This window comes from Equus caballus, chromosome 1 (genome assembly GCF_041296265.1).
Source record: "Equus caballus isolate H_3958 breed thoroughbred chromosome 1, TB-T2T, whole genome shotgun sequence".
In the NCBI taxonomy this organism is placed as follows: Eukaryota; Metazoa; Chordata; class Mammalia; order Perissodactyla; family Equidae; genus Equus; species Equus caballus.
Window position 1 is genome coordinate 18299420 of NC_091684.1, and position 13417 is coordinate 18312836.

Genomic DNA, 13417 nt, shown 5'->3' on the forward strand with positions numbered 1-13417 from the left:
GCCGCTACTACCAATGTGACCGAGTTAGGTCATAATTCAGCCTCAGGAGCCCATTCCCACACTGTGCACTTGCAGGGTGGTTGTGAGAATTGGAAGTGGTGGGGGTGCAGTGCCCTGCATGGCCCCCGGCTGCTGGGGTAGCTCGCATCCTCATCATTCTCATCTGTACTAATGCAGTTATCTAACCAGCCTCCCCTCCTGGTCCCCTGGTTCCCTCCCATCCTCCTCCCCACTGTTGACAGAGTTATTCTATCTCTAGCCTGCTTGAAGAACAGCCTGCATGGCCTTCCCCACCACATTGCCCAGAGGCCCTGCAGGATAAGCACTAATGCCTTAGCAAAGCCAGTAAAACTCTCATGATTTGCCCACATGATCTGATCCCACAATTCTGGCCTCAGAGCCCACCTTCTCCCCTTTCAGGCCCAGCCCACCCTACCCCCATGCTGCATGTGCCCCTGATACGCAGAGCTACTCATGGTTTCTTAAACACCCCGTGTGCTTTCAGTCCTTGAGTCTTCTGAGCATCTCATCCCCTTGAAATGCCTCTGCCCCTTCCTGGTGAGCTCCTGTTCATTCCTCAATGACCAGCTTATAAATTCCTCCCCCTGATAACCCCAGAGTTCGTCTCTTTCCTCGTTGCATTCCTGGTCCTTGGAGACATTCCTGAATTCCTTCTGTTCTCACCCTGTGTATCCACTGGGCCGCCCTCTCTGAACCTGGGTCACCTTTGTCTCCCCAGAGCCAGGCACGCTTTTCACCCTTGGCCTTTGTACGTATTTGCTCACGTGAAAATAAACAAAGCCTGTTTTCCAGGAATCAGGGCTGCTTTTGGGAGGAGCTGAGGATGTGGATGTGAAGAGACGCTTTCAGTTTTCGTGCTTTTTCCTTTTCTGTGTTTTGTTCAGAAGCAGTAGCAGTGGGACAGCCTTGGAAGTTCAGAAGGTCAGGAAAATGCAGCCTTTCAGCCTTTCACTTTTCCTTATGCACTGGAGCTGAGTTCGAGGCTCAGTGTCATTTTCCTGATATTTATGCTTTGTTTTTCCTGATGTGGCTTCTTTAAGCTCATGGCTCTTTAGCCTGTTGAGTTCCTGCAGCCAGCAGGAAGCTCATCACTAGCTATTAAAAACAAAACAAAACAAAGCAGAAAACCACCTAAGTCCTTCCCCTGCTGCCCCATCTTCCCAGAAGCCTTCCAGGCTCTTGTCTGATCTCCTGTCACACTTGAAGTTGGTATCACCTGCTTTTGGTGATGTATCTTGGTCTGTAAATTGCTTCACCTCTGCTGGTCTAGTCCTGCCAATGAGCTTCCAAAAAGGCAGGGACCCCGGCATCCTGATCTCCTTTTTAATTTCCCAGTAAGTTCAGGCTGAGGGCCCGGCCGGGTGCTGGGCACACCATGGTGTCTCACCCGATTCTTACTCATCCGTGGGCTCTGGGAGCTCTTGCTGGTGCCCTTATGACAGGCAGCATTGGGGCCGTTGGCTGCATTTCACCTCCAGTTGCTTTCAACAAGCCAGAGGGTTGTGGACACATAGCCCTCTCTGCAACCTGCTTGGTTCTTCATCCTTTAGCGGGACACTGAACAGGGGAGGAGGTTTCCCTGTTCTCCAGCTTTGGCAGGTTCTTTCAGGAATACCCCTACTGGGGAGAGAGCGCTCTGACCTACGAGAGGCAGTGCCCCCTGCATCTGAGCGAGCTGGCTAACCCCAGTGTTTGCTATGACAGTAATGTGCGCGGGTACTCGCTTCACTGCTTTCTTCTGAAATAACAAACCCTCACAACCACCCCACCGTCCCCTCCTCCAACTCTCCCACCATCAATGGCAGTATTCATTCCGGGGAGTTTGGTTTTGCAGGAATAGAGCTCATAGGCTACTTTCGCACTAAGATTCAAGGGGGTGTTTGAACAGAAACAGGCCCTGGGCCCTCCCTTAGAACCAGGGGAGCGTGAGGCCTTCTTGTCTAATGAGGGGGTTAGGGAATAATCTAGAGTTCAGTTCTGGGGAGCCAGGCCTTTAGGGGAGACTGGAAGAAGGCCCTACATGGAGGTATTGGGTGGGGTGTTGCCAAGAGCTCAGCCTTGGAGTCAGACAGCAAACCCAGCTCTCTGCCATGGGTCATGTGGGACCGTATGGGCCTTTTCTGGGCCACTAGGTCCACATCTGCAGAATGGGCATAATGATGCTTACCTCTTAGAGTTGTGAACTAGTAGGTGCCTAAGAAATTTATCCATTCATTTACTGATTCATTCCATAAATGTTCACTCAACACTTATAACCGTATGAGGTGCCAAAGATCTAAGACAGATCTGGTCCCAACTCTCACTAAGCCTAACAGACTAGACTAGGGTGAGAATGACAAAAATACAATTTAAAAATGAGCAAAATAAATAAAACCATTATTCACTGATTTTACTCACTTTTAAATTTTATTTAAAAAATATTTTATATTCATATTGTTAATAAGTTGTGGTCTGGGCTATGAAGGCAGGAGTTAGATGCTGAGTTAGAAAATAAGAAGAAATATCTTCTTAGAAGAATGGTCAGTGAAGGCTTCTCAGAGGAGGTGACCTTCCTTTCCCTCCTCTCCCGTATGTGGTACGGTGGGAAATGTCACATTGCAAGTTTTGTTTTTTCTCTAAAGGGGAGCTTAGAGATGAATGCCGTTGGTGGAGAACAAGAAATAACTAATGATGCCACAAGGGCGAGAAGAAAAATCAGGGTGAGAAGAGAGGATGATGACAACACTCTTTGTGTGGTTAGTGTAGCATTTCACAAGCACAGTTTGTAAAGAGCTTCACAGATTTTCTGTCATTTACAACAACCTCTTGAGATGGGCGGGGCCCACATGTTTTTCTCCACTTTATGGATAAGGAAATGAGCTTGGAGAGATCCATAACTGCTCAGAATTCCTGCAGCAGGTGATACAGGGCAAGTCCAAATTTCTTGGCTGCTGTCTTCGGGAGCAGGGGCCTCAGGAGCTGGCACTGGGTTTAGACCCTTGGTTGTCAGTGTTGGCTGCACTTTGGAATCACTTGACAAGGTTTAAGAACTACTGATTCCTGGGTTCCACTTCCAGAGATTCTGTATCATCAGTCCGGGGTGTGGCTCGGGCATCAGGAATTTTAATAGCTCTTCAGGTGATTCCAATGCAAAACCAGGGCTGGAAAACACTGGTTAGAACCTCAAGGAGCCAGCTGCCATTACTGAACATGTTCTGGAGAGCCAGCGGGGTGGGAGAGCAAAGATGAGGAAGCCATCAGCAAATGTGATGTCCTGTTCTTAATAGAGACTTAGCTCAACAATAACACAAACAATAGTATGAATGCCCTGCTCCTAGGCTATTGCCCTCTGCATTAGCATTTCTGCAAGGTGGTTCCAACTAGAAATTGGTGAGTGCTTTTTATCCTGATTGTCCTTGAGAGAGCCATATTTGATGTCTGGATGTGTAGCCCCAGAGCCCTGAACCAGCTTGGGAGTGATGCTGGACTCGGTGGCCATTGAGGTGACTCAATCATCGAAGAAACTCAGGGGAAGGTTTTGTTTGCCTCAGCGTGGCTTTTGATGGGTTGTCCATATTTCTGTGGGAACAGAACAATCACTGTTTCAGCTCCGTGGGGTGACTTGGTGTTTCCCCATCCTTGGGGAAAGGATTAACAACTGGGTCAACCACAGCATTTCTTTTGATGGTTGTGGGTTTGATCTGTGGTCAGGTTCTCCAGACCCTGTGCTGTTTTGATTGACCTTTATTGAGGAAGAAAATCCTATTTGCAGACTCCCATGGCCTGATGGGTTTGAATGGGCCACCTTGGCCACTGTCACTCCAGCAGATGGTAGCCCTGCAGTTTCGGCCCAGGTCGTCCATCTCCAAGGCAAGGGCCTGTTTCCTCCTCCTTGACACTGGGAGGCCCACATTTTGGCTGAGCCCCCCATGTGCTGCCAGGCCTCACCCCAAAACCCCGCCTTGGGACCAGTGGATCCATGGTGGGATGCTGTGGGATTCGGAGGTACATGTGAGCTGGGCCTATGGAGAGAGGCAGCCACTGTAAAGGGTTTTTCTGGTTTCTGTTTCTAGCCCTAGAGCAGCTGCTGACAGAGCTGGACGACTTCCTCAAGATTCTTGACCAGGAGAATCTGAGCAGCACAGCCGAGGTGAAGAAGAGTGGCCTGGCTGAGCTCCTCCGGCTTTACACCAAGAGCAGCAGTAAGTATGGCCCCAGGGTCCTTAGAGCGGACCCCGTGGCAGCAGAAAGATGGTTAGTTATGTACTAGGCTACCGTAGCAAAGGCCCACCGACTGGTTGGCTTAGATAACAGACATTTATTTTCTCACAGTCCTGGAGGCCAGAGATCTGAGATCAAGGTGTCGGCAGGGCTGGTTCCTTCTGAGGCCTCTCTCCTTGGCTGGTAGATGGCCGTCTTCACATGGTCTTCCCTCTGTGTGCTCATCTGTGTCCAAGTCCCCTCTTATAAGGACACTGGTCATGTTGGATTAGGGCCCACCCCTGTGGCCTCATTTATTGTAAAGACCCTGTCTTCAGATACAGTCTCAGTCTGAGATACTGAGGCTTAGGACTCAGCGTATGAATTTGAGAGGGACCCAGTTCAGCCCGTAGGAATAGGGCAGAGGGATGTGATGTGAACAGGAGCCTCAGAAATCTCTTTACACTCAACACAGCAACCCAGGAGTGAGGTTTTAAACAGAGTTTCCAAAGCACTTTTCCATACTGGTTGAAAGTAGAGAAGGGACAATGACTGTTATAATAATAACGAACGTTTAATCGGGCACTTCCCACTTGCACGCCTATCAACTTGTTTCATCTTCAATATGCCCCTGTGAGGTTGGTGTTCTTATTACCGATGAGGAAACTGAGGCCTGGAGAGTTTAAATTACTTACCCAATGTCATACAGCCCAAGGGAAGACAGGAGAATGTAGTTTTAAGACTTTGTAAATCACAGAACCCTGAGTTGATAGTTTTTCTATCTTTTTTATTGAGGTAGATTTGATATAAAAGCAAGTACACAGATCTTAAGAATTCAATTCCATGAGTTTTGACAATTGTATATACCTGTGTACCCACCACCCACAACAAGACATACAACATTTCTATCATTCCAGAAAGTTCTTTCTTGGCCCTTCTCAGTGAATTCCCCTGCCCCACCCCAAGGCAACCATTGTTCTGATTTCTCCCACTGTGGATTAGCGTTGCCCGACCTAGAGCTTCGTATAAATCGAGTCCTACAGTGTTCACTTTATGTCTGGCCTCTTTTCTCAGCAGATTTGTCCACACTAGGGGATGTGTCATTTGTTTGTTCCTTTTGTTGCTGAGTAGTATTCCGTTCTGGAAATACACCACAATCTGCTTATCCACTCACTTCTTTTTTTTTTCCTTTTTTTAAGATTGGCACCTGAGCTAACAACTGTTGCCAATCTTTTTTTCTTTCTTTCTGCTTTTTTTCCCTAAATCCTCCCAGTACTTAGTTATATATTTTAGTTGTGGGTCCTTCTGGTTGTGTTATGTGGGATGCCGCCTCAGCATGGCCTGACAAGTGGTGCCATGTCTGCACCCAGGATCTGAACCAGCAAAAGCCTGGGCCACCAAAGCAGAGCACGCGAACTTAACCACTTGGCCATGGGGCTGGCCCCTCCACTCACTTCTTGATGGACATCTGGGTTGTTCACTGATTTGGGCTATTATGAATGATAAGGCTGCTCTGAACATTCTGGTACAAGTCTTCTAACGGACATGTGGGTTCATTTCCAGCACAGTCAGATTTCTTTTTAAAAGAGAAAGACCTTCTTGTGCACTCACAACTGTTTAGTTGAGTTTATTTTTAAATCGGATATTTGAGAATTGGAAGTGATGTTTTGGGACAGTAAGGGGCCATAAGAGGCCATCGAATCCATCTGCCTCACGGCAGGAGCAGCCAAAATCCGGGCCAGGGACAGAGTGTGCACCTGCTCTTGCCACCACAGGAAGTTCTCCCTCCTCCCACCTGAGTCTGCCAGGCTACATTTCAAGGTCCCTTGCCCTTTTCTTTGTTCCCTGTGGAACTAGTTTCTATTCTCTAAATAACAGAGAGTCGTAAAACTGAAGCTTGTTGCTGTATGCTCAGAAGCCTTCCCTTTGGGTGAAATAATCTGGCTCCCTCAGCCTTTCATTGGAGGCGTTTTCCTTGAGCCCCATCCACCGCCTTTGCAGGCCTCCAGCCCCCCCACACACCCTCCCCCCGCCACCCGCCCAGCCCCGGGGTTCCCAGGCTCCTCCTGGCTTTGTAGTGAGCGTCTGCTAGCCTGTCCTGAGGGCTGGTCAGCAGCACATCAAAGGTGGGAATGGCAGATGGGAAATCCACATTACAAAGCAGGTGAGTTAGAGAGGGATGAGTCACTCCATGAAAGGACTCGTCAGTGAGTCCTGTGGAAAGCACACTCCCCAAACCATTGGGGTGCGCTCCGACATGAGGCTGTGCAGTGATGAAGAGCACCTCTGCAATGGGGTCTGGCCCGTGGTTCTTGGTTCTCACCACTCTCTCAGAGCTCCCTGTGTTGGGTCCTCTTTTTGGTTTAACGTGCCGTGTAGCCACCTATGGGATGACCTTTGTTTCACCCTTGATCATTGTTCCGCTCTTAGAAAGTCGGGTCTCCCCCACCCTGGACTTTGGCAGCTTGCAGGGCTGCAGGAGGCCGCTGAGAACCAGTCAGTGGGCTCCCCAGCACAAATCGTCACAAGCACCCCCCAAGCCACTGATAAGCGTGCACAGCCACAATGAGGCCTGCAGCTGCCTCTGCTAATCTCAGTCTGCTTATTAATAGCCACTGTTTGACTGAGAGGTTCCCTTCTGGTCCTCTTTTCACCCTCTCAGACAGCAGAGTGGTTATAACAGCAGCTAACATTTTTTGTGGTTTACCATTTCCCTGCATTGTGCGTCATGTATGAAATGACATGGATTACATCATCTAATCCTCATCCCAAATCAGTGAGGGAGTTGCTATTATTCCCCTCTTATCAACAAGTCACTTGCTCTAGGCACATGGCAGAGCCAGGCTTGGGTCTGCAGGTGTACCTAACCATTATGCTCCCCACCCCACCCCTCCCCGTATCAGGTTAATTGTGGTGCTGCACAGGACAGAATCCAAAGTCCCCTGAAAATAGAGCATCCGTCTTCCTCTCTCGGTCTCCCGGGCCTGCCTCACTGTGGATCTTCCAGAAAGTTAGCTCAGCCTGACGGGCCTTGCAGGTGGAGGCAGACTGATCATTTCGAGATAGGCTGTGGTCTCCACTGGCTGAGCTGTGGTTTAGTCCTACACATTTGGGGTAAAGTGTGTATATGTTTACACTTTTCAGATGGAATTGTCCATTTGCATTTCCTTGTCTTTTGTTTTATTACTGTAACACAAATTTTCTATTCTCTTTGCTTTTTGTCTAGGTGATGAGGTCAAGGCACAGGTTGAGGTCTGTTTATGGGGGGCCTGCTCTCTGTCCCTGCCTTCACTGTGAGGGCCATGAGCCCTGCCTCAGGACCTTGCTCGGAGACTCCGGGGCTGAAACTTTCAGGGGCTGCCCCTCTGATAGCAAGAGTTTCAAACGTTCTGTCTGACCAACTGTAGCAAAGAGGGTCCATGTGCTCCCTCCCCACCCCTCACCCACTTCTCTGGGAAGGACCGCCCTCTGCAGACAGGTAGTTCCCACAGGAATCACACACTTGCTCAGAACACAATGAGTCTCCTTTCCAGCCACACGTGTGGCCGTTGTCATCTCCCACACACCCGTGTAACTATCCCATTCGGGTCTGTCCCCACCCCCACCCTCGCCCCCTACTGTTGGGTTCACGAAGGCAGAGACAATGTCTGTCGTCTTCTCTGCTGTACGCCCAGCACCGAGCACAGTGCTGGTGCTCAGCGCACTTCTGAAAATGAATGAGAGAATGATAGAAAGTTCTCCAACTCACGCTGCTCAGACATGGGACAGCTCGGCAGCCTCCCCTGCCAGGGCCAGCCTCCCTGGGCTTTTCCTAGGATTGCAGGTGGTCCCGAGAGCCTCGACTTACCACCCTGGATGGTATTGGATTAGCAACACTGAGAACTGAAAACTAGTCACCCGCAGCTTGCAGAGTGCCCGAGTGGAGGCACAGCCTTGAGGCGGCCAGTGCCAATTTCCCTGCAGCTTAACGCATCACCATCTTGGAGAGGAAGCACCTGCTCAGAATTCAACAGTTAAAACAATAACAATATCTTGCCTTTTTTTTTTTTTTTTGGACGGGAGTGTGGGCTTAGTCAATCGTATGGAAAAAGAAATGAGCATAAAATGAACATTAAACCCTATTTACATTCGATTCCTTTTTTGATCTCTATTAGTGTCCTCTGAATATTTTCGTGTGGTAGAGCGTTGCCTCTGTATTCTGCTTTACGTTATTTTTGCGTTTAGAATTGCTGCCGGTGCACGTTTCCGTATGTTGACAGTTAACATACTTTTTCTTTTTCTTGCTATTCTGAAACACGATCCTTTAATTCAACTGTAAGTGTTGGATATCTTTGTAAACAGCAGACTCGCTTTTTTTCCGCAGTTGGGTAATGTCCACTGAGGGGTGAACAATAATGTTCAACCAGCCCCCTGTTAGGGGGCATTTCAGTTTTTTGTTTTTCTTAAAAGAAAATCTCTTATAGTATGGCAACGAACATCCTGAAATAAAATTTTGTTTACCTGCTGGAGTTTATCTTCAGGATAAATTTCTGGCAGTGGAAATGCAGGGTTAAAGAGTCTCAACACTTAAAATTAAATTTTCCTCCAAAATCACCTCCAAAGGGTTGTGCCAGTTTGCACACTCTCCAGTAATCCGTTTAGTTTTAAAGGTGATCTGCTGGTATGTATGTTGATATGCTGTGGTTTATTTCATCATTTTCCTATTATTGAGCCTTTGAGTTCTTTCCCATGTTTTAGGCTGTCATTTTTCATCTTTGTTAGTTATGAGGTTATCTTACTTTTTCAAATTCCCTAATATTTGAGTTTTGTCCTCTTGAAAAGGTAAGAGTTAGGTAGAAACAGGCAATATTTCATCACGACTATTTTCCAGAAAATGCAGACAAGAAAATCAAGACCCACGGCTTGGGTGTTTTGCTCACAATTACAGCGTTAATGGCAGAGCTTGGCTGAGACCTCCCTCTCACCCCCACATCTCCTGCCTCCCCCAGCAGAGCGCCTTTCCCCTGTGCCCTGCCCTGGAGAAGGTACTGACCCAGCCCCTCTGGGTCTCCGTCAGCGGAAGTACGCAAGTTGTGGCTAACTATGTTTAGATCTCATAGTTCCCGCCCATAAACTGTGCAGCCCTTGGTGTAGAGGTGACGTTGCTGACTGGTCCTGGCAGGGCTGGGCACCAGGGTGGCGATCCCGCAGGCTGAGGGTGGAAGACCCATCCAGCCTGTTCCTCTGGGTTCTCAAGGCTCTGTTTTGCAGGCCTGTTGGCTGGAGTCTGGGCGGTCTGTGGCGTGGAATGGACTGACGCTGAACTGCCTCCTTCGCCAGGGGTTTGAATGAGGCCCCTTGACTCAGTAACACGGTCTCCAACCACTGGAATTTATCAGCCACAAGTTTCTAGGAAATGCAAATTAAGGGCTGCAAAAGAGATGCAGGAGGATTTCTAAGAGGAGCAACGCTGGGATGAGCTTCCTCTGCAGCCTTCTGGAGAAAGGGTCCCTGGGCGTTAACACCTGAGCAAGTGTTACCCTTCCTCTGCCCAGACAGGCACTGGGAAGGTGACAACCTGCACAGAAATGATTTTAAAGGAGGGAAAGAGCTGTTCTGCTGCAAGGTGCAGTCTGCAGGTGGAGCGGGTGGCTGGTGGCGCTCCAGTTCCAATTCCCAGCACACTCAACCCTCCAAACCCAGAGCTCGTGATTTTGCTGTCTCAGGCCCCCACAATGGCACCCCACCCAGAGGCCTGGGAGCTAAACTTCCAGATCCTCGAGGTAACCTATCTTATGTAGACACTGCTCTAATTAGCCCATGCCAGTAATTCAGACTAGGCTGACAGTGACTGATAGGAAATGTTTTACAATTTAAATGAAATGCTAGGAAACCCAGAGAAATCTCTGCTTGATAGAATATGAGGCAGATTTTGAGGTATGGGTGCATTTCCGCTTAAGACTTTTATTCCTGAAACCTTCCTTCTGTACCCTCCCCTTTCCTACCCTGCCCTCCCCAAGGCTAAAAAAATAAAAGTCAGCAACTTGGCATTTCTTTTTTTGGAAATCTGTCAACTCTCTGGATAATGGACTCTTTCAATCAACTCAAAGTGTTGTGTGCTTTTACTGGAATGCAAGCTGACGACAGTATCTCTGGGAGGGGGACACTGTTTCTCTCTAGAAGCCCTTTTCCTTCATGAAATCACATGAAGCCTGTGTCTCCCATCCCCCTTCTGCAGGTTCTGATGAAGAGTACATTTATATGAACAAAGTGACGGTCCACAAGCAACAGAATGCCGAGTCCCAAGACAAAGGTACAGGGCTGGGACTGCTGATGGCCTGGCCAGCTCCCGGGAATGGGGAAGGGAGAAGCCTTGGTCCCATCTCACCCTCCTTCCTCCCAGCCAGCCCCACAGACGGGCCTGGTGGAGTTATTTTTGGAAGTCACATTTTGGTTGGTGGTATTTTGGGTTGATATATTTTGGGATGTTTCATCAGGCCACCTCCTTGCCTCTTGAAGATCTCTCATCCTCTTCATGCTTAAGGAATCTGTCCCTAAAATCTCTGAGCCTTTCCCAGCCTCATCCCAGGAATAGGAAGTCATAATTCAGATGTTCTAAGAAAGCAGCTGTGTATGGTGCTGATCCCATGGTTCCAGCTTTATGTCCTTTTTTTGGTGGGGGGCGGGGGGGGCGGGTGAGGAAGATTGGCCCTGAGCTAACATCTGTTGTCGATCTTCCTCTTTTTGCTTGAGGATGATTGTTTCTGAGCTAGCGTCTGTGCCCATCTTCCTCTACTTTATGTGGGATGCCTTCACAGCATGGCTTGATGAGCAGTGTGTAGGTCCGCACCTGGGATCTGAACCCGTGAACCCCAGGTCACTACAGCAGAGTGCACAAACTTAACTACTGCACCACTGGGCTGGCCCCAACTTTATGGCTTTTGATAGAAGTCTGAATTTTATGTGCGTAGGGAGGTCCTAGGGGGAGGAAATGGTGATTTCAGCAACTGCCTTAATATTTAAAGGCTTTGTTCAAAGGTGCTCTCTTGGCAGAGCATTTTATCTCCATTGGAAGGACATACTGTGTCTTCTATGGTGTCTTACTCTCCTGCTTTATTCTGCTCTCTGCTTTCCTCTGAAAACTTTCAAGAGTGGCTCTAGCAGGACCCCAGGGAGGCCCAGAGGCCAGCAGAGCTGCCTGGTTGCAAAAGGGAGGGGGCATTAGAAGCCCCATCTCCCAACTCCCACGCCTGTGACTCAGATGCAAAGGCTTAGAGAGAGGTGGGAGCACAGCACCCCAAAGCTCCCAGTCCTGTTAGAGGCTTGGCTTGCAGATGCCAGCCGCCAAAGCCCTGAGGTCAGGTCTGCCTCAGCCTGTCTGTCCTCGGCCGGCCTGGCTGCCACTGGAACCCTCAGGCTCACAAGAGCCTTTGGCACCTTTTCCTTAAAAGCAGACAGAGGGTTGATGGCCAAGGTCTCCAGTGTGGCTTTTCCACCTCCTGCCCTGTCGCCCAGCCTGGGGCTCCACAGAACTCATCCGCATGAAGGCAGCCACCGTGCCCAGGGTCGTTTGTCTTCCGGGGGAACTGGGGTGGAAACAGCCTTAATCACAGGGTCCGTGCTGCCAGTGGCTCGATATAGTGACCCGGGGTAGCAGCTCTGCTCGCTGAAGCTCTGTGGCTATACCATTTTTGACACGGGGCAGGTGGAGGAGAGGGTGCGGCGCCTGCCAGAAACCTCAAACCAGTTCCTTCTGAGGAATCTGCCATGGCTGGGGCACTACGACACCCTATTCTCAGAGGAAAAACAATGTCGGCTCAGGGGACTGCCTGCCTGGGTAATTAACACCTGCTCAAATAGAACTCACGGGTCCATGTGACCAGACATTCCTGGATAATGAGACCCTGCTGCGAGGCTGGGCCCCCTTCATGGAGCCTCTGCTTGCTGCCCACAGTGCCCGAGGAGCAGAGCCCACTGACCAACGGGGAGCCCAGCCAGCACACCTCAGCCCCTCAGAAGAGTCTGCCGGACCTCCCGCCACCCAAGATCGTAAGTGTTGGTCCCAGACCCCTGATTTCCCTGACTTGGGCCCTGTGAACTTCTGGTTGTTTTCACAGGGGCCAGTCCACCAAGCGCCTGCGCTTTTTGAGCACCTACTGTGTGCAGGGCATGGGGCTGGACACTGGGAGGGACTGCACAAACATAAGCGTGCCTGCAGGTGACATCATTTACTCAGGGCCACCTACTCAGGATGCTCGGGGTATTGGGAGTGGGAGATGATGGGAGAGTGCCTCTGGTGAGTGCCACCTTGTGTCCGAGGCTATGCTAGGCTCTTTACCCAGCATCACACGAGTGGGGCCATGTACAGCTGTGGTCACCAGCTCAGGCCACAGTGACCTTTTAGAAATATAAATCATATCACACTGCACTTCCTGCTCTTCCACCAATAGCTCTCACTGAATGTAGGAAAAAACATCCACACTCCTTAATGTGGCCCCAGGGCCTATACCATCGAGCCCAGCCACATCTCTAGCCTCACTACATCTGCTCTTCACTGGCCTCCCTTCTGCTCCTGGATGGCACCACATGGTCGGTCCTGCCTCAGGGACTTTGCACTTCCTGGGCTGTGGGTCTTCAATGGCTGCCTCCTCGTCATCTCTCAGACATTCCTCACCTGCCTATGTGAGGCATCCCACCCCATCCCCATGCTAGTTACTGTCGGCCCCACTGCCCAGTTACCACTCCGGGGCACTTGCCACCATTGAGACAGTCTTGTTTATTATTTCCCTCCCAGACCAGATGTAAGCTCCCTAGGACCGGCACCATGTCTCTTGTTTAGTCCTTCGTGTCCTGTGTCTGCACACAGTGGGGTGTACACACACATTCATGGATGCATGGATGGACTCATGCAATACTACAGGCCTGGCTTCAGATCCCAGCTCTGCCAGATGCCAGCTCTCTGACCTCGAACAGGTTATTTAAGGTCTCTGGTTCTTCCCTGGTGTTTAAATGAATGGAGCATGAACATCTCTCTCACGAGATCATCTCATTCTCGGACTCAGGCTGTGCGTGGCGTGCTGCATTAGCGTGCAGTGAGGGGAGCAGTAGTGTTTCTATTTTATGGGTAAGGAAACCAAGAATCGGCAGGTTTATAATGTCTGAATGTCACACGGCCTTGAAGTGGCAGAGCCAGAATTTGAACCCAGGTTCTTTCCTCTACAGCATCTGCTTGGGAAGG

General features: G+C 49.8%; 1 protein-coding gene across 21 annotated transcripts in view; it reads left to right on the forward strand.

Moving 5' to 3' along the window:
• Positions 1–13417, forward strand: part of AFAP1L2 (actin filament associated protein 1 like 2) — a 97274-nt gene that overhangs the window by 52250 nt on the left and 31607 nt on the right. For all 21 annotated transcript variants that reach the window (XM_070219837.1, XM_070219881.1, XM_070219856.1 and 18 more), the window contains 3 exons: positions 4074–4202; positions 10418–10492; positions 12134–12228. In XM_070219837.1, the coding sequence (XP_070075938.1) occupies positions 10441–10492; positions 12134–12228 (147 nt within the window). In that variant the 5' untranslated portion in view covers positions 4074–4202; positions 10418–10440. The remainder of the gene's footprint in view (positions 1–4073; positions 4203–10417; positions 10493–12133; positions 12229–13417) is intronic.